Source organism: Podarcis gaigeae (assembly GCF_964106915.1).
Source record: "Podarcis gaigeae genome assembly, chromosome: 2".
NCBI classification, from domain to species: domain Eukaryota; kingdom Metazoa; phylum Chordata; class Lepidosauria; order Squamata; family Lacertidae; genus Podarcis; species Podarcis gaigeae.
This window is the reverse complement of record NC_139679.1, coordinates 77,307,508-77,330,187: the sequence shown is the minus strand read 5'-3', so window position 1 is coordinate 77,330,187 and position 22,680 is coordinate 77,307,508. Positions and strand designations below refer to the sequence as shown.

At 44.1% G+C, this 22,680-nt stretch overlaps 2 protein-coding genes across 2 annotated transcripts in view; one reads left to right on the top strand and one right to left on the bottom strand.

Annotated features, from left to right (window-relative positions):
• SHISA5 (shisa family member 5) overlaps positions 1-13,756 on the bottom strand; it is a 41,090-nt gene extending 27,334 nt beyond the window's left edge. The window contains exons 1-2 of the mRNA XM_083726882.1: positions 13,352-13,756; positions 438-600 (exon numbers count right to left, since the gene is read on the bottom strand). Of these exons, the coding sequence (XP_083583008.1) occupies positions 438-600; positions 13,352-13,421 (233 nt within the window). The 5' untranslated portion in view covers positions 13,422-13,756. The remainder of the gene's footprint in view (positions 1-437; positions 601-13,351) is intronic.
• LOC310838913 (uncharacterized protein) overlaps positions 13,710-22,680 on the top strand; it is a gene marked incomplete at its 5' end in the record, with an annotated part of 31,152 nt that continues 22,181 nt past the window's right edge. The window contains one exon of the mRNA XM_083726858.1: positions 13,710-13,854. Within this exon, the coding sequence (XP_083582984.1) occupies positions 13,710-13,854 (145 nt within the window). The remainder of the gene's footprint in view (positions 13,855-22,680) is intronic.

Genomic DNA, 22,680 nt, shown 5'->3' with positions numbered 1-22,680 from the left:
AACCTCAGATACTGAAATGGCAGAAATGTGCTCAAGCAGCTTTCCAAAGACTGAGCATTTTACACTGGCCTATCATTATCTAACATTGTTGGGTCAAGGGAGGATTTTTTTTAAAAAAATAGCTTTAGTATAGCCATCTTAAATTTGGGTAGAACCACATTTCCCTGTATGAAGGTAATTCAATCCTCAAGACCCATGTAGGCACACAAGACCTGGTCTCTTTTATAAACCAAGACAGGTAAGGACATGAAGGCTATCTTACACTTCCAAAGATTTTTGTCGACAAAATTGAAAATTATCCCTAAGGAAAGAAAACGCAGGTATGATGGGCACACAACGGAATTAAATTTTAACTATGGCATCCAAGTCAATATGAGCAATTTAACCTGCAAAGTGTCAAGCAAAACTTCCACAGTGAGCTGAGTCTCCAGTCATACCTTTCTGCAGCACATACAAGTTGCTCATATTTAACCAATCTTAGCATGCCGTCTGAGCAGCAATATCGGTTGTTGCAAGTTCCACAGCAGAATGCTGGACAAGATATTGCTGATATCAGAAGTCCATTAAAATCGGTGTATTCTATGCAGTCTTCACAGAAACCTGAAAATAAAGTCAAACAAACAAGTCATTGAGCTACACATGTTCCACAACAAATTCACTACAAATCAGCATAGCCTCTTTTTATTTGGATCTCCTGGAAATTATATACCAACATGCACAAGCTTCTGACTCCTGCATAATTGTAACCCTAAATAGTACATCATTGGAAGGAAGAGAATGATCTCATTCAGAAGGAAAAGGTTATTGAAAGTAGTATTTATGAGCATCTAGTAAAACCCGTGAGGGAAATGTATATGGGGGAGGAGAGCTGCCAAGCGTTGTGTTTTTTACATGGCTTACATTTTTCTACAATCCATCGTGAAAGAAACAATCTGTTACAAAAGAAGTGCTATCTGCATAAACAGCTAGGTGCCCAAAAATGGCTGCTACCACCTCCTTGGTTTGAGCAGCTAAAAGAAATTTCGGAATATAGTCCTTGCCTGCATCACCAGTTCAGCCATCTCTTGCTTTGATTATATGCTAGAGCAGAAAACCACTATTTATTACTTAAACATTTATATTCTGCCCTTAAAGAGTGGTGTTTGAGACAGCCCTTGAGTATTCTCTCTGTCTCTGTCTTGCAGTCTCTCTCTGTGTGTGATGCATCTCCCAGGCTACTGCTGTAATTTGAGTCAAGGGCACAAACAAAAATGATGTGGGAGATCTGTGATCAGCGTCTGATGGTTGTTGTTTTAAAAAAATTGCTGTATGGGGCTCCAGAACTGGAGAGCAATGGTGTCAATGGAGATGGCTAATCCAACCTTGCCTTTCTCCCCATAATTTTTCCAAAGCAGCTGTTTGTTCTTCTGGAGGAGCAATCATGATATCACAAGTCTTTGGCTTGAATCCAGACTTGTTCTTCCACAAAAGGAAGGGCTCCTTCCATTCACTGAACAGCTTTCAATCCAGTGGAAACTCCCATTGGTATAAGTGGGAGTGGGGGAAGAAAGTAACTGTCATTGATTTCTCCTTTCCTCTGCACCCGCTGCATCTCTCACACTGTTCTGGAGGGCTGCCCAACCTCCTTGCAGTTTTTCAGGAGGGCCAACAGGAAGAAGGACTCTGCAAAAAACCACTTCACCTTCTTCTGCCAGTGACAGCATCCCAAGAATGGGAGTCTGCTCACTGGATCCAAGCATTTTTGTTAATCTGAATCATCAGTTGAAAATTAAAAAACAACAACATATCACCAGTTTTTAAACATTGTCAGAAATAAAATCTCTTCCAAGGTATCTGGCTGAAGCGGTACTTCTGGATAGTCCCAAAATATATTGGCCTGAAGAGCTCAACAAAATATGGACATTTTATTTTATTTTATTTTATATATTTTTATATCACACTTCAATATAAATTCCTAGGGCAGAATTAAACTACACATAAAACAGATCCAAACAATTATTAAAAATGCGCAAAACCTAAAAGGCAGCAAGATCTCAAAAGACAGGGAAAAGCAACAAACAGGTCTAAAATTTCATCTCAAAGGTTCTGTCCTATGTCCAACATAACAACAAGTTAAGTGCCAGGCAGAATGCTCTGAACTTGAAGTGAGCACTCCATAATTAGGATGCAAGCACTGAAAAGCTCCCCTAGTTCCTGGTGGCTTACCAAACTCACCACAGATGGTAGGGGCACCTACAGAAGGCTATCTGCATCTTGATGTACAGTGCCAGCTGCCACCAAGGTCAAAGCCAGAATTTTGAATTGGGTCTGGAAATGGACAGGGAAGCCAACCCCAGTGAGTAATCCACTAACTGGACTTTGCAAACCATCTGCAAAAGCAACCTCAAACAGAGTGCATTACATTAGTCTAACCTTGAGAAGGTTAACTGAGGCCAGGCTGTCTCTGTCAAGGTAAGGTGTTCACTGGTCCACAAGCCTTAGCTGGTACAAGGAACTCTATACTGCAGAAGCAACCAATGCTTCTAATAAGATAGATAGATCAAGGGCCATCGCACAATGTGAAAACCTTTTTCTTGGAGGAACCGGGAGTGTTATCTCATCAAGCACAGGATGAGACCACTTCTCCCACTTCTCTAGACAGATAGTACACTCACTCATGATACCTCTGTCTTCAGTTTATCGGCCTTCATCCAGTCTAATACCGCAGCCAGACATAAACTGGATAATTCAAAAGATTGAACCCCACAGCAAGATACTCAATATATTTACTTGGAAACATGCCGAACAGTAAAGAATCAACCTGACTTTCTACTAAGTCTGTTCAGGATTGCAACATTAACCTCAAACTGGGGGGAAATGTTCCCTCACTCCATTATTGTTGTGATAAGCAGGAGCTCTAAGCCTTCTGAAGGGTTCACCACTCACCACTGCACACTGGTTTCTTCCTGCTTATTTCAAACTTAATTGAAATGAAACTCAGAAATAGATTTGCTTTCCACAAGTTGACACATATGATTAAACGCTGTAAAGCAAACTAGCAAGACAACTATAATTAGCAATGTTTAATTCAAACCTACATCAGCTGCCAGTTATTTTCCAGGCTTAGTTGAAGGCACTGATTACAATATTTAAAAGTATTCGTGGCCTGGAAACTGCATATTCAAGGACCAAGTCAGACATCTATGTGTCTGTTTAACATGTATCTGTCAGTTTGAATATTCACAGGTGTGCAGGGGTGCATGGAGGACGGGAGCAAAACTAACCCCTCAACACCCCACTGCTTTGATTCCCTCCCCAGTCCAGCTCCAACAGTGGAAGTGATCTAGCCCGGGGGGGGGGGGGGAGGTAGTGGTTGCACTCCAATGAGTAAACAAAGTTTCCCACCCATACTGACAAGTGCATGTTTAACAAACACGTGCACATTTGGTTTGGCTGGCCTTCCCATGTGCCGGTCTCCCCACTTCTGAAAATTGTCTACTACAGCTCTAACATTCTTCTAGAGAAGTCAAGAGCAGTGGCCAGCAGGCACAGAAACTTTGCAATACTGCCCCAATGATTTTGACTCCCTGAAGAAGCTTTTTGCTGGCCTTTTCAGACTTCAAGGAGGGAGTCCATCCAAGCAGTCATAGTTTGCTATTGATACTGAAGTAATCTGGGGTTTGTTATCTATGGTTTTTAGGTCCTTCACACAGTTGCTTGGCAGTAAGTCTTATTGCTTAATGATTTTTGCACTGATTGTGTTAGCTGCCCTGAACAGCTAATTACGCCAAGGCCAGACATAAACTTTTCTTTTTCAGTTGTTTCCCATAGTGGGTACATGTGCTTTTATAACAACCTTCTGTCTTTTATAACAACTGTCAACAAGCCTGCATTTCTAGAGATTGCGCCCATAGTGTTTGCATACTTTGGAGAGGACTCTAAATCCTTTATAAGGGCCAAAGTAGACATGACACTGAGGACACGTTTCCCACTGCGATCCCCACCAGGGGATGCTATTAGCATTTCTGAAAATTACATGTTGAATGCAAGCACATGCTTAACAAAATGTCTAATTAGGCTCTGAATTGAATGCTTTGATCTGGTTGAGATAATCAAATTCTGGCCTGTTATCCTGGTCTGTTAAATGACATTAAGTCCCAAATGGGCTAGATTTTTGTACTTTGCTTTTACAACATCTTGTTGTTTCTCTGCACAAAAGTTGCTTTATACAGAGCAGGTGGGGGTACAGATAACTTGATTCCAGCTATGAGTCCTAAGGAAATGCTGTCAATTTAAAGGAACAGACTAAAATACTGCATGGGCCAATGAGCTGCTATAGATCTGATAAAGCATACAGAAAAAACACAGCAGGAAAAAGATAAATTATCACTTCAAAACACAATGGCGGCATCCTCAATTGTCTCCTAATTCCTCCTGAAATTCAAAGGTATCTTAATAAATTCTTAGTCTAATCCAGGCTGTTTTTCTTGTAGAACAAGAAGACAACACTGAACACTTAGGAGATGCTGCCTGCATGGAGGAAATAAAAGTTGCTACTTTTCCCCCCATTCCCCTTTTCTCAAGCTGCTGCCTTTTAACACATTTCCTGCACATGAGAAGGAAGGAACCAGACCACACCACTGCTTTATTTCCTGTGCATTTGAAGAGGAGGTGCTTTTTAATCAAAGGTCTTCCTTGCTTGACTCTCAGAGCTATGTCAAGAAGGGTTCACCCATTACACCTTTTGTGCCATAAGCTCCGTGTTCGAGTGTGGGGTTTTGGGGTCCCATATTTCACCACTGAATTAGAGAAAACCGCAACTGGGTTTTCCATGGAATGCCATTTGCTCTGGTGCAGCATTAAAATGAGTGTCTTCCTGTGGAAAGTGCCAGGGCAAAATTTTAAAGCGCTGCTTCGACACAGAGCTTTAAAACATGGTGCAAAAGGAAGTCTGGGTGAGCCTGTAGTTGAAAGCAAGATAGATACAATTATGCTAGACATGGAATTTCGTATTAGATACCAAGCTGATTAAAAAGTACTAACTTTTTTATATAATCATTTTTATTACTTTTACATATAATCACATTGCATAACATCTTGACTAACATCTTGACGCTGCCCAAGGCTCTAAAGATCTTTCTAAAGATTGTAGCCATGGGGAAATAGGGCCATAACTCAGTGGCTGAACACATGCCATGCAGAAGTCTCCAGCTTCAGTCCCAGGAAACTCCAGGTAGAGCTGGAAGAGATCCCCTGCCTGGATCTCTGCAGATCCACTGCTAGTCAGTGCCAGTAGTTCTGAGCTAGAGGGATCAATGGTCTGATCTGGTATAAGGCTGCTTCCTATATTCCTATTATAGCAGCAGATACATTAGTTGATGAAGCTTGGTCTGTCTCAATATCATCATCACCATCTTCAATTAAATATTCAAAGTGGGGAGCCAGGGGTTCAATTTAAAGAGCAATTGGCAGGAACAAGTTAAACCTTTCCTACAGTCCATCTCGTATTATTCTGAACCCAGGATGCTTAGGAAAAGAGAAATAGTTTCACTAAAACATGCATTTTACTGATGACAGAGAGGCGTATTGAAAGCTTTGGTAGCTCCCAAAGAGAGGTATCCCAAGGATGAAATCCTGCAAAAGCAATCACTATGGCTGGGTGGTGCCCCCTGCCCCCACCATATGGTCCCTGTGGGTGCACATGCACCCAGTAAGGGTTTCCCTGGCATCCATGAGAAAACCTGAACCCACAGAAACAAAAACTGGCTGGTTGACCGGAGGCTTTCTTCTACCCGCCACTGCTCTTCTCTTCTTACTTACTTCTTTCTCTCTGATTGGAATTCCTTCCTTCCCTTGGAAATTCTGGCCAGAGTAAAGGAGACAATGAGCTATGGTGGATGTGGTTTGTGAAATGGGAAATGTGTGGGTGTGAAATGCAAGTGGCTATGGGTGCCATGCGGGGAAAGGGGTGGGGGGAGATGAAACAGAGGAGACTGTTTTTGGCAAAGAAGCAAGACCCAGAGGTGTTCTTATTTTGTAGAGACGGGGGGGGGGGGGAGATAGAAGATGCAGGTATTCCTTGTTTTTAGCAGCAGCAAAGCCATCATACTTCCCACCCAGCTTTGTGGGGAGGGGTTGGAAATCTTCTCAGGGATCTGCTCTGTAAAGGCCCCACAGAAGAGGGCTGACTGGCTGGGGAGCAGTTCTGCAACTCTCCCCAACTAAATAACTCAGTGAGGCAGAAATCCCTCTACACCTGTGGCTTTGCTCTCCTTCCCTCTTTGATCTACTTCACACCCACCCACCCGACAGTATTTTCCCCTGTGGCAAGTATATGTCAAACCTATTGTGTGAGTTCAATTCATTGTGTAGGTTCAACTTGTGATCCATTCTTGACTGCCTTCATAAGCCCCTCTTTTAATTTGATGGTGGCTTGGAGGGGAGACGCCTTGTAAAAATCAATAAGGACAATGACCTGGATCAATGTTCTTTTGCCATGGTGGCACTGGAAAGTGCTGGATAGGCGATTGTTTTACAATTCAGTCCATGAAAGACAGATATAATCTGAAAGTTGATGGTGGCTAGGGGACAACCTATGTGAAAATCATGCAAATGCTGCATAATAGCCATTTTGTGACTGATGGTTTTTTTCCAGAATTCTGTATATACCTACAGAACAAGCTCCATTGAATATAATGAAACTTATTTCCAAGTAAAAATGCCAGCAACTGATCTGTGGGGTCCCAAAGAGCACAGTTTTGGCCAAATGTTTTTTATACAAAGCCACAGGGAGTGGTCATTAGGACGTGTGGCATGGTGTCGTCAGAATGCAGATAGCACCCAGTTCTATTTTTTCTGCAACACTTGAATCAGGAGAGGCTGTGTGTGTCCTAAACTGGTCCCTAGATGAAGTCATAGGCTAAATGAGGACCAGTAAATCATGATACAACAGACCCTGTGGATGGGTGGTTGCCAAGTCTGGAAACTGTGTTGTGTAGCCTGTAGGGGTTGCACTCACTCTGAAGCAACATATGAATGGTTCAGGAATCTTGTTATATCTACCACTGTCACAAGAGGTCCAAGTGACCTCAGCGGCTTTGAGCACATATTACCAACTTTGCAAATGTTAGCAAACCAAGTACGGCACAACCATTCTTGGACAAGGATGGTCTTGCTGCATTGGCCCCCACACACTGCTATCCTCGTGATTAAGCTACTGTTGTGCACTTCATGCAGGAATACAGGGTTCAGAAGCTGCAGCTGGTGCAAAATGCATCTGCTAGGGTGCTTGGTGGAACAACCAGCTTTACACATATTACACTGGGTGTTCAAAATCTGCCCTGCCTGGTTACTAACTACTAACAAGCCAACTTCAAGGTTTTGCCTCTGCCATTTAAAGCTCTTGACTGCCTCCTGCAGTACAGATCCAGCTGAACTTTTAAGATCTTCCAAGGAGACCCTGCTGGCCATTCCGCAAACAGCAGATTGTCACTGTCTCCATGGTAGCACCCACCTTGGGCAATCTGTGAAGCAGAGACAGTAATGGCTTTCAGTTGCCTCTTTAAGATGAACATGTTTACCCAAGCTTTCATGGGCTCTTACTCTTAATTATTTTTTTGTACAGTTTTATCTGTGACATATGGTTGTGCACTATTTTTAGCTTGTATTTGTTTGGTTTTCAGGAAGTAGCATTTTTGTCGGTTTTATGTAAGCCACTTGGAGGTGCTATTGTATTAAGCGGTACAGAAATATAATAAATAAATAAATACACAAATCTCCAACCAACCATTCATCGCAGGAGCACAGAAAATACTTCTCCACCAGCACTGCAATAGAAGGCCTTACACTATTGGTCCTCTAGCCATAGTTAGGAGATCAGAAATGAGCTGCAGGCTTACATGCTACCCTCTCCTGTGGTTATTCCCCTTCCTTGATCAATATTAATATTGGGTTAGTGAATGTTATTTCTGCACTGATGTTAATCATGGTAAAGAGGCCAGCACTGCTGCATTATGTACTGGCTACAGTAAAACTTTCAGATAAGGACTAAAGGAGGAATGTCATGGGTCAGAGATCACTCTGCACAACCAGTGGTGTAGCATAGGAGCACGTAGCCCCGGGCATATTTTCTGGAGGAGGAGTGACCAGGAGCCCCCACAACAGGTTCCCATCAGACCCTGGCTCTGGAGCTGCGGAGGCGGCTTCCTTCAATGGAGCTCAACTTCTGGGTCACGTCTGCAAAGTGCAGTCAGTGGCAGAGAGCTGTCACCCCTCTCCTGGGTGGGGATGTGCCACATGTAGCTCCTCCACAGCGGAGAGAAGCTGTGGGTGTGAGGTGAGCCACAGCCGGCTCCATTTGTGCCCTGCCTCCCTCAGGGCATGCCCCAGCTCCTGGCCTGTGTTTGGACACGCTCCACCACAGTGCACAACTAAACAGCCTTGTAATGCTCAAAGCCACATTTCTGCCCAAGATTACGACTCCAACTTAGTTGCTAAAATGCCATAGAAGTCCATCACAGTACTTTCAGTTATAAAGTATCTGGTTACTTATACCGTATAAAAGATCGAATAGGCTGCTCGGGATAGTTACATGGGTGTTGATGAACACTCTATCAACTGAAGAAATCTTTTCACGGTGAAATGATCTCATACCACTCATGCAGTTTTAATCTCTAGGAGAGTAGGTGTATTGGAAGGAAAGGGAGACCTTTCACTCCCTTCTATACTGAATGGCAGCCACTCTCTAGGTTACAGGCTGTTCAGAGCTCTGCATGGAAATGTTGGGGATTGAACCCTACATTGAACCTGTGCTATATGCCCCTGAGCTGCGAGTGTTCCCTCTGGAATCACTTTTCACAGCCTCACAAACTAAGGCTTAAAATGTGGCAGTCGTCCCACAAAAGGAAAATTATATGTTAAGAATTAGATGGTGTTGTCGCAGATATAGGCTCAGAGGCCTGTTGCATTAAATGGCTTCAAGAATGGTCTCAGAAAAAAATAATGTAAAAATGATTCCAGTATGCAGCCAAGGTCAAAGATTAGTGACATCTGAAAGGCTACAAACTTTGCAAGTTTTACAGTCAAGGTTATGCAGTATAAAGCACAGTCATAGAAAGACAAACAGTCTTGCAACCTTGGAATTGACATGATACAATTTTTCATTCCTGAAACAGATAAAAAAAAACTGCAAGCCCTTTTTATGGGGGGCGGACGCAGGGAGTGCAAGCAAAGGCAGCGCAAATAAACAGTGGGGGAAATTCAATGTAACACTAAGCATATTGCTTCATCAGCACAAACAGATGAAACAAACTACCCTGTCCGACCCCACACCCCACCCTGTTCCAGTGGTTCTCAAGACCCTCCACCAAGTCAATTTGTGGGGCACAGGAAGAGGAAGGGGGGAAGCCCCATTGAGCTAATGGAAGTCCTGGTGCAATGAAGTTGCTACATAACTAACTTAGGTTCATTCACTTCATTGGACCTTCTGTGAGGGCTAGGTTGACTACAGCCCAGAGTTTACCATTTGCAGACAGAATCTAGGTCGATGAATAACTGGGCTAATATACACACTGGGTTATACATGACTGCTACACAGAGGACTTCCACTGTATGCACACTGTATGCACACACCATGGTAAGTTATGGTATTACAAATTTAATATGAATAAATAAGCCTTTAATTTTGAGTGACAAACCACCAGTTTTTTCTCTAATGGCCAATGTGACTAGAGAAACATACCTGAGTACTTCCTTGTGTGGAATGTTGTGTTGTCCCTCCCCTTTTCAGTGGTAACAACTTACCGGTAATTTGTTAAAAAGAACACTTGTTTCCTTCAGATATCATTTGCAAAATGTTCTACTCAGCTACAAACAATGCACTAGTTCAAGAAGTATAGAGCAGAAGACAACAGCATGAAATGTATATTTATTTAGTGGCAGCAGTGTGCAAAAAAAGCTAAACAAATGTATGTCCCTTCTAGAAAATATTGTTTTGTGTTAATACTTGGATTCCTTTAGCCTTTCTTAAAGGCCCAACCTTTAAGGGAAGAGAATGTACTTTATCTTGACTTTTGCATTATTTACAGTGCACTTGAATACACTCTGCAATGAGACTTGCCTCCAGGTAAATGAATACATAATTATAGCCTTAGTTCATCCTGCTACATCTACTGACAAATATTTTTTGCTTTTTTTATTTAGTAGCATAATATTATCGGAGATATCATCGCTTCTCGGCCTTTTGGCTAAGATCAAGTGTAGTATCTGAGAATTGTAAAAGTTTTCAGCCTCTCTTTCCACTTCCACAGGAAAGTTATTCCATGTTCTAATGCTTCCACAAATCAAACAAGTTTCCTTATATATAGCTCTTATTTTCTCTCCATTTGATAGCTTTCTATGTTTATTTTTCTGTGGTGAGTTACTGCTTAACTTTTATCCTAAGCTGCCTTAAGCACTTTTTAAAAAACAGAAACACAGCCTATAAATCTTTTAAATACAAATACCTTTGTTGCTATAACTGTTTTTGTGCCCTTCACTATCAACACTTCTTTTTTAAAAATTTGTTTTTATTAAATATTTTCTTGGGTTACAAAAGTACACACATAACCTCTGTTTTCAGATCACAGACCCGGGTTTTGATTTGTTCAAACACCAGCAACTACTCCTTAAGCCCTTAGGCATCAGCCTTTGGTTTAAAGTGTGTATTTGCCCCTGCAGCAAAAGTCCATGACAACCTTTTAAACAAAAACAAAATTCTTCCCTTTATGCTGCGTTCCCTCAACCCCACTTCTGCACAAGATCATCAACTGCTCCTTTCATAGCCTCAATTCTTCTAACACAGGAAATTTCCTGTGTTATAAAAAGCTGTGTTGGGAACAACGTAAATCATGGATGGGGAAGCATATGAGAAAAGTGGGAGGTGCTCCACCAAATGTGCTGGGAAAGGGAGAAAGGGTGGCTTCCCATTACCATGGGCACCACGTAAGCACAAAGCATAAAATCCCACTTTGCAGCTTCTTTCAGTCTTTTCCATGAAACCCTCAGTTAATCTTCAGGGGCCTCTAATCTCCTGTGCCTTCACACCCCACCTTTTAAAACAAACAAACAAACACAAACAAACAAACCCTTAGCTCACAGAGCAGCTTTACATCTGAAAGACAGCCTAGATTGGCATATGTGCATCTATACGTATGAAGTAGCATATGTAACATGTGTCCATGCCATTCTTCATCTCAAAACTGCAACAAAGCCCATGGATGTTTAACTACTGTACTGTTAATGGCGGCATCTACCACCCTTTTCTCTTCCTTCCCTCTGTTCTCTGCACAGCAAAATGTTTAGCACAGGCCTACATTATTTGGGACCCTGATGAGCTGAATGCAGCCCCCAACCATGCCCCTGAGACTTGCCAGGTGCTCACCAACTCCCTTGCTTTTGAAATTCCTGGCAACAAAAGTCCGGTGGTTTTAGTGGGAGGGTGTGTATTTTAGGGCTGGAAAACCTTTGGCCGTCGAGGTGTAGCTGAACTGCGAGTCCCATCATCCCTGACCATTGAGAATGATGGCTAGGGCTGATGGGGGTTGGAGTCCAAAAGCACCTGGAAGGCCAAAGGTTCCCCAGCTCTGTTTTATGGCAAAGGCAGGCAGATGGTGACACCAGAAATGCAAAGCCTGGCCCCTCAGGAAGGCCTTTGGGGGCTAACAAGGCACAGCATGCTTTGACTTATACTAATTATACTTTGGGTTGTACTATGTGTGCTTTCTTTGTGTAGTAGTTGTTATACAAAAAAGCAGGAAGTTTACTGAGCTCCTGATCAGCTGTGTTTAGCTTAGGACCACAACTTACACATTTCTGCTTTAGCTTTTAAGTGCCTCTAGCCATATACATAAACAAATTTTAAAAATGTCCAGAACAAACTTAGTTGGTCTCTAAGGTGCTATTGGATTTTTTTTTACTTTTTTTATTTATTTTGACTGCGTCAGACCAACACGGCAACCTACGTGAATCTAGCCAAATACATTCATCTCCCTTTTACTGGAAGTCACCATGTACATCAGTACCTGTTGCTCATCTTCTTCACACTGCCTAAATTTAGAGTGTAACTTTAAGCAACTGTATTAATAATTTTGTGTGAAACACCTCTTGGTCAAGTAACTTCTTCCTCAACTGTTAGTTCCTTCAGAGGAAGAAGAAGAAGGTGCTTCCTCCTTTTCTTCCTCTTCTATAATGGCCTTGTGTGAACCACTCTGGTCTAACCTTGCCTGCCTCACCATTGTTGCCCAAGTCCCCTCTACTCCATTCCTAGGATTTCAGTTGCCTGCTTCAAAATCTACTGCACCTCTCCTAGCAAGGGCAACCCTGTCATAAAGTGACATACAGCAGATTACTTTGGTCTCAGTACTGGAACACAAAAGCCTCCTACCTCCAACATTTGTGTCTTGCCTCCCCATTTTATAGGCTTGGGACAGAAAACTGCAGGGAGCAGAGATTCTTTTACTTCCAATGCTTAGCTTATATTATCCCCCAATTAGCTCTAAGCCAGAGTGGAATGGGCAGTTTTCGTAAAAAACAAAAACATTTGCCTGAAACTACTGCTAATGCTCAAACCTTAGCTATCTTTTATTTATGACAAGAAGTCTTATTTATAAAGATCTTGAGGTGCAGACACGCAATTCTGAAACGCAGCAGACCTAGTGGTAATAGACAATCGGGTGTTAACCGCTCCCCCCACACGCCAGTCTGGGAATACGAAAAGCGGATTTTGGTGAGGCCGGTGGCAGTTGCACTTGAGAACAAGCTCACAAAAGAGGCCTCGGAGGTTTTAAGAAAACAAAAACAAAAACCGGGAGATTCAGACACATACACGCATGATGAGCCCCGAGTGGGGCCTCGGCGAAGCCCGAACCCATTGAGAACGCCCCTTAATCAAACATGAGAAGGAAAACAGGTCTCTGTGTGACAGAGGGAGCGCCAGCTTCTTCCTCGCCTCGACAGCCCTGGATGTCTGCTCAATGCATCTCCTTTCTTAGAGGTTGCCCAGTGTCCGAGAAGGGCGCCTTACTTAGCCTCCCCCCACACGCTTGCCATCCATAGCAGATGCGCAGAGCACCGCCGAGCCGCCACCAGCTGGTTCTTGATCGCTGAAACGCAGAGCCGGCCACTTCTGCGCCTCCCCGCTGCTGACGCCTCGGCTCCCCCTTGGAGGAACTTCTCCCGGGGCAACCCGCCAGCAACCCGCTCCTCGTCCCTCTTCCCTTCCCACCATTGTTGACGCCAGGCAGGCAGGCAGGCAGGCAGACAGCCCTCGCCCCCCTCCTCCTCCGCCTCCGGGGTCTCAGAGAAGTCCCCCTCAACTTCGTAGCGCGTCACTCACCGCCGGGCACCAGGAGAAAGAGCGCCAGGAAGGCGCAGGAGGTCAGGAAAGGGCTCCGGGCGCAGGCCATCCTCCTCCTCCCCTCAGTCAGCCCGCGAGCAGCTGCCACAGACCCACCGGGACGACTCCGCGCCTCACAACTGAGTGGCTCGCGTTGCCCGAAAGCGAAGAGCCACGGCCACGCCTCCTCCCGCCCCCTCCTCCTCCGGCTGCTTTTGCTCCAGTTGTCCCTGCGAGCGCCTGAGCGAAATGGGAGTTCCGCGGCGGCGGCGGCCGTCCTTTTGCCGGCACCTCCTTCCTGCTAAGTTCTGCTTCAGGGCTGGCTCTGCCCTACCAGGCGGTCATTTCCCCGAGGGCCATGAATGAAGAAGCCCCAGAGCATGTGCAGAGGCTCTCCGTCGTCCCCCCCAGCGCCGCCCAACTTGGAGGTGTGTTCCCACACCTCTGGGATCAACATCGCTGTTCTGTGCCTACTTCCCGGGAAGGAAGCCCCACTGTGTTCAGTGAGATTTACTCCCGTGTAATCGTGTATAGCGGGAGGTGGGGCGACCTGTCGCCCTCCAGATGTTGCACTCCATCCTTGCCCATCATCCCTGAGCATTGGGGGTGCTGTCTGGGGCTGATGGCAGCCGGAGTTTAAGAGCACAGGTTCTCCATACCTGCTGTGTAGGACTGCAACCTAAAAGTCCCAAGATCCAGGTCTGACAACGAACGTCTTCCTTACAACCCCTGTTGTGGTTTTTTTAAAAAAAAAGAAAAAAAGAAAAAAGAAATCAATTACTGGAGCTCCCCGGCTGAGCCCTGCCTTGGAAGGAATGTCCTCTGGCCAGAAAGTTCCGCTCCTTAACCCCAGTTTGTGCAGGATGTCTGTAACTGACCAATGGCAAGAAATGTGGCTGGGGAAACCCAGCCAGATAGGCGGGGTAGAAATAATAATATATCATCATCATCATCCTCATGTACTACTTTATTGTGTTGGGGGCCCCCAAGGTTCAACCAGTCAGTTTACAACCAACCTTTAGTGTGGAGGTTGGAATGGGAATAGAAGAAGTAACACTGACAAGAAGGCATCATGTTTAGCCCTTCTGTAGCCCACAATTGTTGTAGCAATTGTAATATGCTGTGCAAGATGGTGGATGATTATTAATTGTATTTTTGGAGCTTTTATTTCTTAGAATGTATTTTATTCTACTGAAATATGAATTCCTTAGAATTCAATATATGCTTAATTTATGCAGGTTGCTTGCAGGTTATCTCAAATTAAAGTGGTGCAATACGTTCCCATTGGTATGAAGAACAGGATGTTGGCTCTCAACGGATGGCCTTTGGAGGATGAGGAAATGGCCTGTCCCTGTTCTCTGGGCTGATGTTTTCCTTCCCTTTGTTGGTCATCAAGAAGTGTTTGCAAAGAAATGACAGTTTGGAGGCCCAGAGGATCCTCTGGTCTTTGTGATCCCTCCCAGGGACTGCAGCCTAGCCCATTTAACTGTCTTTCTTATTTCTGTAAATGTGTAGAAGTTGGTAGGATTCCACAACAGTGATCAGAAGGAAAGATGCCACGGTCTCTTGTAGGTCCTGCCAGCTTTTTCCTCATCAAAGCCGTTTTGTCTGGAAATGCAACACCTTATTTTTTTGCATGTGGAAAATTAATTACCTATTTATTGTTCATTGGAATTGTTTCCCTTTTCAGCATGAGCTTCTATGCTAGCAAAATGACGTTTGTGGCAGGATGCCACATTTCTTAGCCTTGTTACTACATGCTAAACTTAAGAATATATTGCTGCATTTCCTCCTTTGTTCCCTCACAATAAAATGCACACTGCTGCAGGCCACACCTGCTCATTACCAAAGAGAAGCAGAAACGGAAGGGCATGCCAATTGCACTGCCAGTGGGAGAGGTTTACAATAAATAAAAACTTTGCAGTGAGGAAACGGATGATGACATTTCCTTCATGTGACCACTTTCGCATGCCCTCTTTGTACATCTAGCCTAGCAGTGGTGGCACCTGTGTAGGTGTGGACTCTGAGACACCTTTATTGCAGGTCCACCTTTCCAATTACTTCTTGATGGGTAGAACTGCTGTCTTTTTTTTACAGGTAGACCTGGCATCCAGACAACTCTGCTGAAGTCCTCAGTTGTTTAATCCCACCCAGCATTAAATTGAGCTGCTGCTGCTGCTGCTGCTGCTGCTGCTGCTGCTGCTGCTGCTGCAAGTAACTTCATGGTTACACACTGCATTTCCATAAAACAACCCAACCCAGCAGGATAACAACAATGGAAAACACTTCAGGGTTGTCAAGCACTATTCAAGTCCCACCCCTGACAGAGGTGCCTGGCGTTCTCTGGTCCATGGGGTCACGAAGAGTCGGACACGACTAAACAACAACAATTCAAGTCCCACCCCCCACCCCACCCCACAGCCCTTCACAAAGCAAAATATGTTACTGTTCAGGATCCATGATCCCTCAACCACAGATCCACCACCTACAATATGATATAACAAAGATGGGCTTTATATGTGATTTCGGTAACAGCAGAGTAATTTTTTTAATGCTACAATTTTATTTAATACAGTGGTACTTCAGGTTAAGTACTTAATTTGTTCCAGAGGTCCGTTCTTAACCTGAAACTGTTCTTAACCTGAAGCACCACTTTAGCTAATGGGGCCTCCTGCTGCCACCACGCCACCGGAGCCTGATTTCTGTTCTTATCCTGAAGCAAAGTTCTTAACCTGAAGCACTATTTCTGGGTTAGCGGAGTGTGTAACCTGAATCGTATGTAACCTGAAGCGTATGTAACCCGAGGTACCACTGTGTGAAATAAGTAGGAAACATGAAAACCCTTGTTTTTGCCACTACCTTTTTGTTTATGAACTGAAGCACTTCTGCCCAGTCACAGCTAGCTAAACTCCTCGGGACCTGAATTGTTTTCTATGGGGCAGCAATCACTTCTTCAATAGGGAAGATTAGCATAAAAGATTATAAACCAAACCCAAAAGTCTCTTCAATAGAGACAATGGGTGTTTCAACTCTAGGCTTCAGCTTCATTAACATGTGATCAGCTTTCCTAAATGTCAATAATTGCTGTGACTCATTTATTGTCTGGAAACACTGAGAAGTGCGATCAGGCTAGTTTTTCACAAAAAACGAATGAGGAGATTAGTGCCTTTGCTCCACACCTCCTTTCTACAAATAGTAGAAAATTCCTTGCAAATGCTAGGTACCCAAATGAGCCATGATATGTAGATCCCCAGCTTGCTTGCTTTTTTTAATAAAAGGAATTGCATTGTTGCTTTTTGTAGATTGGGATGGGGAACCAGCCTGCACACATGCAGCAGGGTGGGGTCTTCCCCTTCCTGGGTTGCAAAGGTAGTGCCTGAACACTACTGTTTTCCTGCCATTGGGTTGAGAAAGGGTGTTGATTATTCAAGGCAGCAATTGCTCCCTCACTCTATGCACATACCATACATTTAAAGCACTTGACATCCTCAAAAGAATCTGGGAGCTAGTTTGTTAAGGGTGCTGGGAATCTTAGCTATGTGAGGGGTAAACTACAGTTCTGAGGTTTCTTTGGGGGCAGTCATGTCCTTTAAATGCATGGTGTATGCACAGCCTTCAAATATAGCTAAGTATGTGTATTAAGGGAGGCAAATTGTTGCTTAAAAATGCAAGCTTCTCTTCTTTGTCAGGAATGATAACCCATATACAGGAGGAGATGATAGGAAGAAAGAAATTATCCAGTGGCCAGTCTTGAAAGTTTTTATTTTTCTATATAAAATTAATGAAGAAGATAGAATCATTAAGGGTATTATATCTGATAGCTCCTCTGTTTAATTGTGAACTTGACCAAAGAAATAAAGGCCAGTTACTCTGCTGTCCTGTAAAAATAATGTTAAAGCTTCAAATATAATTCATTCTATTTGATTAACATGATAACTATTTTTCAAGCACCAGTCAAAGAACTTGTTAGAGATAATTAACAGATGCCTGCTGGCCTGGAAATGAAAAAGCAAGGAATGACTCACTGTAAACTAAACGACTTTCCATTTTCCAAGCCCAGAAGTCAAAGCTTCGTTTGTAGTTCAGCTAAGCCCCTCCTTTCTACCACAACCTACTGCCTTCCCCCTGTGGTTATTTTTCTAGCCTGTTTCCCCAAGTTGAGAAACAACGTACATGCCAGCAGTGATTCATTTCGCAATTGGTAGAACTATGAAGAAGCAAATGAAGAACCATAATGTAACATTATGGAGGACTGCTGCTCTAAATGTGTTGTAAACTTTTTTTGCTTACTGGCTAAATCTTTGTTTTTTTCTTTTTAGTGGTGAGGCCCCCTCACTGGGAGGTGTCTAAAACTCCCCTATGTTATTTTTCCATTGAAAATCACCCACTTAAAATTGGTTATTTGCTGCAATTTTAAAAAGAATTGGGTCAGAAAAGAACCCACCACCACACAGCACAGTCCCAGTAGGGACCAGGGCTCCCCCCCAGCTGCTCTTTGTAAGCAAAGAAATTTGTCCAGTCACAAAGACATGATTCAAAAAGTAGTCACATCTAGCCTGACCCTCACATATCAACATATCAAGGCTTGCTTAGTTCTCAGATCTGACTTGTTCCGTTTCAGATTCACATAGCAGAAAAGAAAATCCTAGGACAGAGAAACAGTATCGAGTCAGAGAACACTAACCCTTCCCCCTTGACATTTTGATTTTCAGTGTGCATGATATTCCTATGTCTTAAATAAATCATGTGAGTCTGGAGTCTGAAGTAGTACAACCAGAGAATAGGTTTACTGTCTCATCTGCTGTTTTTCAGAACGAGGCCTAAAGCTGTAGCAGAAGCACTGCTATAAAACAGAGGTAGAAAACATCAGGCCTGAGGGCCAGATTCAGCATTCCAGGCCTCTCCATCTGGCCCTTGGGAGGGGGGGGGCTCCCAGACAACACCTCTTCCCAGTTCATATCCGCCATCACTAGCCTACACCCTACAGTGGTCCTACTGCGCAGCCTCCTTGAGTGCTTTTGCCTGTGTGGAATCGGCCTGAGCTGTGATAATGCCTCTTGTGTGGGGTGTGTGGCTGCTTGTAGAAACGTCAACTGTTAGTGTACAAAAGTAAATGTCATGCTAGTTGCTCCACCCACCACTGGCATGAGGTCTCCAGAAGGTTGCCTGTGATATAATATAGTCTTCAGGCTCCAAAATGTCCCTCATTGGTGATATATAAGCCTTTCCTACATCAAAGAATCCGCAGGAAAGATCCCACACCAATGAATAAATCCTATAGGGAGGGAGGAATTCAACATTACACCGTTACAAACATTCTGCTAGCACAAGTGTTTCTGCTCTCCAAACTCATGCTGTTCTGTGGGGTTCTCCCAGCCACTATCACCCTGACACAATTTAGCAGGGTGTATGAGAGGAGGAAAGCCCATTGCCATAATGGAAGTCCTTCTGTTAGCGGGACCTGGGGACACAGGTAGCGCTGTGCTCTAAACCACTTAGCCTCTTGGGCTTGCTGATCAGAAGGTCAGCGGTTTGACCACTACGCGAAGGGTTGAGTACCCATTGCTCTGTCCCAGCTTCTGCCAACCTAGCAGTTCGAAAGCATACCAGTGGGAAGGTAAATGGCATTTCTGCGCACTCTGGCACTTGTCATAGTCCTCCGTGCGCCAGAAGCAGTTTAGTTATGCTGGCCACATGACCCGGAAAGCTGTCTGTGTACAAACTCCAGCTGCCTTGCCTGAAAAGCGAGATGAGTGCCACACCCCATAGTCACCTTTGACTGGACTTAACTATCCAGAGGTCCTTTACCTTTACTAGCGGGACCAGTTAGTTGAATCCAGGCCATGATTCATGAATGGTGAAACATCACTCTTATTGCAGAGAAGCAAAACTCTGCACTTGGTGACAGTGTTGTAGTTAAGATTCCATCTGCTTAGCTAACTTCTCTATGCTAGGAGTGTAACCACATATGTTAAATGTTTTTAATAGTTTTCAATTCTTTTAATTAAGTTTTTATTGTACAGTACTTTAAATTGTACTGTTTCAACATGTTGGTGCTTGCAACCCTAGGCTCCTTTGGAATAGCCTAATTAGTAAAATAACAAATGATACATGTAAATGTTACTGATGCAATTTTTAAATGAAAGGAATTTGAATGGAGAAGCAGCAGCAGCAGGAGGAGGGTGCGTAGCCCTTCCTCTCCTGCCAGTTGTTCTTCTTTTAAACTGCTCCAGCAAAGTGACTTTCCCCTTGTGAGCTTAAAAAAGCCATGTTATTATCTCTCCTGTGCCAGGATAGGTCACTGTTTTGTTGCAATTGCTCTGATTGTGGATGTTTTGTTCAGTCTTAAATTTATATTGGCAACTTACACAGAAATGCATAGCTTACTTTGTAGCATCCTGTGTTAAATATCATGTATACACTCCTCAGCTGCTGCTTTTATAAGCTTATGGAGCATGACCCACGTTACCTGATTAAATAAGCCCCACCTGCAGCCTAGCAAACCCTGCCAATTTCCTCTTGGCTGTTTTTGATGCTTGTGGAATTGCTTCACAAGCCTCCTTCCTTCTGGCGGCCTTCTCACTGTTTAGTGACACTGCCTTTATTCCCCAAACAGTGTAAGGGATTCAAGGCTGCCAACTGACAGAGAGTTGGGGACCCTGGGTGGAACTGCTGTTGTGCAATTAACAGCAGCAACATCTGCAGAGATCAGCAAGCGAAACTGGAGCATCATCACCTGCTGTTGATATTTAATGCTGTTAAAGCTGAAGGAGCAGGAGCAGGAGTGGAACTTGGCAACCCCAAGATCTAACCTAGAATATAGCGCCTTATTCCCACTTTGTAGGGTGGGCAGCATGGATAGAAGATGCAAGGAAGAAGAAGGCTTATCTATCTTTAAAACACCTGGTGCAGAGCAATAGCCATCACAAACCTCCAGATGTGACTGGGTTACAACTCTCATCAACCTCAACCATAATGGCTGATTGTCAGGGACAATGGGAGCTGGAGCTCAACAACATCTGGAGGGTACCATGTTGGATATGCTTGGTGTACAAGAAGGACTTTTGGTAGGTGCAGCTTTGCTTAGTTTGCAGAACAAGCTGCAGCAGCCAAAGATGAAAGACATAGGGTGAGGAACCCTTTAGGCCACATCCCCATGGTGGGCAGGGTCAGCAGGCAGAACATTAAATGTGAATGTTCTCCTTTTGTAGTAATCTAGTTTCTGCACATGCAAACATTCCTCCTTATCTTCCAGCAAGGCAGGGCTGGTGAGTGGTGGGGAATGGGGTGGTACAGGACCAGGAGAGAGACCTGGCGGGCCAGATAAAAAAGCCTGGAGGTTCCACATGCCTGGTTTCTGTCCCTCTGTCTCTCCTCTGATATGTGTTTCCTTTAATGCTATCCAAAGAGACACAAGGCAATTGCATATGAGCGCACTCATGTCCGTCATATTTTTGCACACCTCTCCTGGAGATCAACAATCACTGCTCTCGCAAAACAGGTACAGTGGTACCTTGGGTTACATACGCTTCAGGTTACATACACTTCAGGTTACAGACTCCACTAACCCAGAAATAGTACCTCGGGTTAAGAACTTTGCTTCAGGATGAGAACAGAAATCGTGCGGCGGCAGCGGGAGGCCCCATTAGCTAAAGTGGTGCTTCAGGTTAAGAACAGTTTCAGGTTAAGAACCGACCTCCGGAACGAATTAAGTACTTAACCTGAGGTACCACTGTATCTTGATTTGTTTTAGTCAAGCAGTTTGTCTGAAACATGCACAAGCAGCTGAACTGAAGGGAAGACTGAACTCTGAAGCAGGAGTACTGGTGAATAATTCAAGTACGCAACAGCAAAATTGCAGCCAATGCAAAGGCCGAGGAGAAAGGAAGACTGTTTGCTGCATAGACTTTTGTTTTTAATAGGGAAGTTTTTAAAGAACATTAAAGAACACCCATTTAAAAATAAATGGGTATGTTTATGGCCACATTTTCTTACTACTCACCATTCAAGCATATAGGATTGTTGGGGTGGGGGGGAGACAGTATTCCTGTACCTGTAACAGCAGCGTGGCAAGCAGCAATTAAGCAATTAATTACAGCATGTAGGTACATTTTCTGTACCGCAGGCTGAAAAAAGAGCTCGTGGGAGTGGTTGGGTGCAGGGATACCAAAAAGGAATGTCAAAAACATCAGAGTTATCAGTTCTAGTGCTTTATTAAAGAAAGGTGTAGAGTTACAGCAGAGCAGCCTGCCAGGTCTCCCAGATCTAACAGATGGGGGATGGACATCGCAGCAAGGAGATGGCTTGCGCTCCCCCCAGCAGACATTCATACATTCTTTATCCACAAAGCAGTCTACATCACTTTGGCTAGGACTTCCCATCACGCCACCTGACCAGATGAGGTCATAGGTGGCAAATACCCAAATCTTACAGATAGTTGTTCCCCTTTCTGGGTTCAAAGCACAGCACCCCAAGCCCCTAGATAAGGATACCATCAAAGCAAGCCAATTAGCCTGTATCAGGGGTAGGCAACCTACGGCCCGTGGGCCGGATGTGGCCCAATCACCTTATCAATCCAGCCCACGGACGGTTCGGGAATCAGCGTGTTTTTACATGAGTAGAATGTGTCCTTTTATTTAAAATGCATCTCTGGGTTATTTGTGGGGCATAGGAATCCATTCATTCCCCCCCCCCAATATAGTCTGGCCCACCACATAGTCTGAGGGACAGTGGACCGGCCCACGACTGGAAAAGGTTGCTGACCCCTGGCCTGTATCAAAGTAAGTGAATATAAGCATATATGAGCTCATTGCTACAACAACTACCAATTAATTGTGGGGTTATCTTGACTACCAAGATGGCATCTGCAGAGCTTCCGGAACAGTTCATCTCTGGTTCAACACAATGCACAAACACACAATACTAGGAGTGGGGAACCTGTTGCCCACTTGCCAATCTTGGCCCACCAGATTCCCCATTGGGTGCACAAGACAATTTTGGACAAGCCACCCTCACCTGCCATAAACCTGAGCACATTCAAAGCACATTCTTCTCCTCTAGGGCACTGTAGCTTATCCCTCACAGAGTTACTAGCAACTCTTAGCAAATTGCTGTCCCCATAATAATAATAATAGCAGCAGTAGTAGTAGTATTTTGGCAGTGGTGGTGGTGGGGGAGGAATGTGTTTCCATTGTGCTTTAAAGGTACAGTGTATACATCAATAGCTAACTCTGCAAGCCTAAACTTGTGTGCTCAGAAGTAGGTCCTATTGAATTCAATAGGTCTTGTGGCCAGAAAAGCAGAGATAGGATTGCAGCCTAAATTACTGA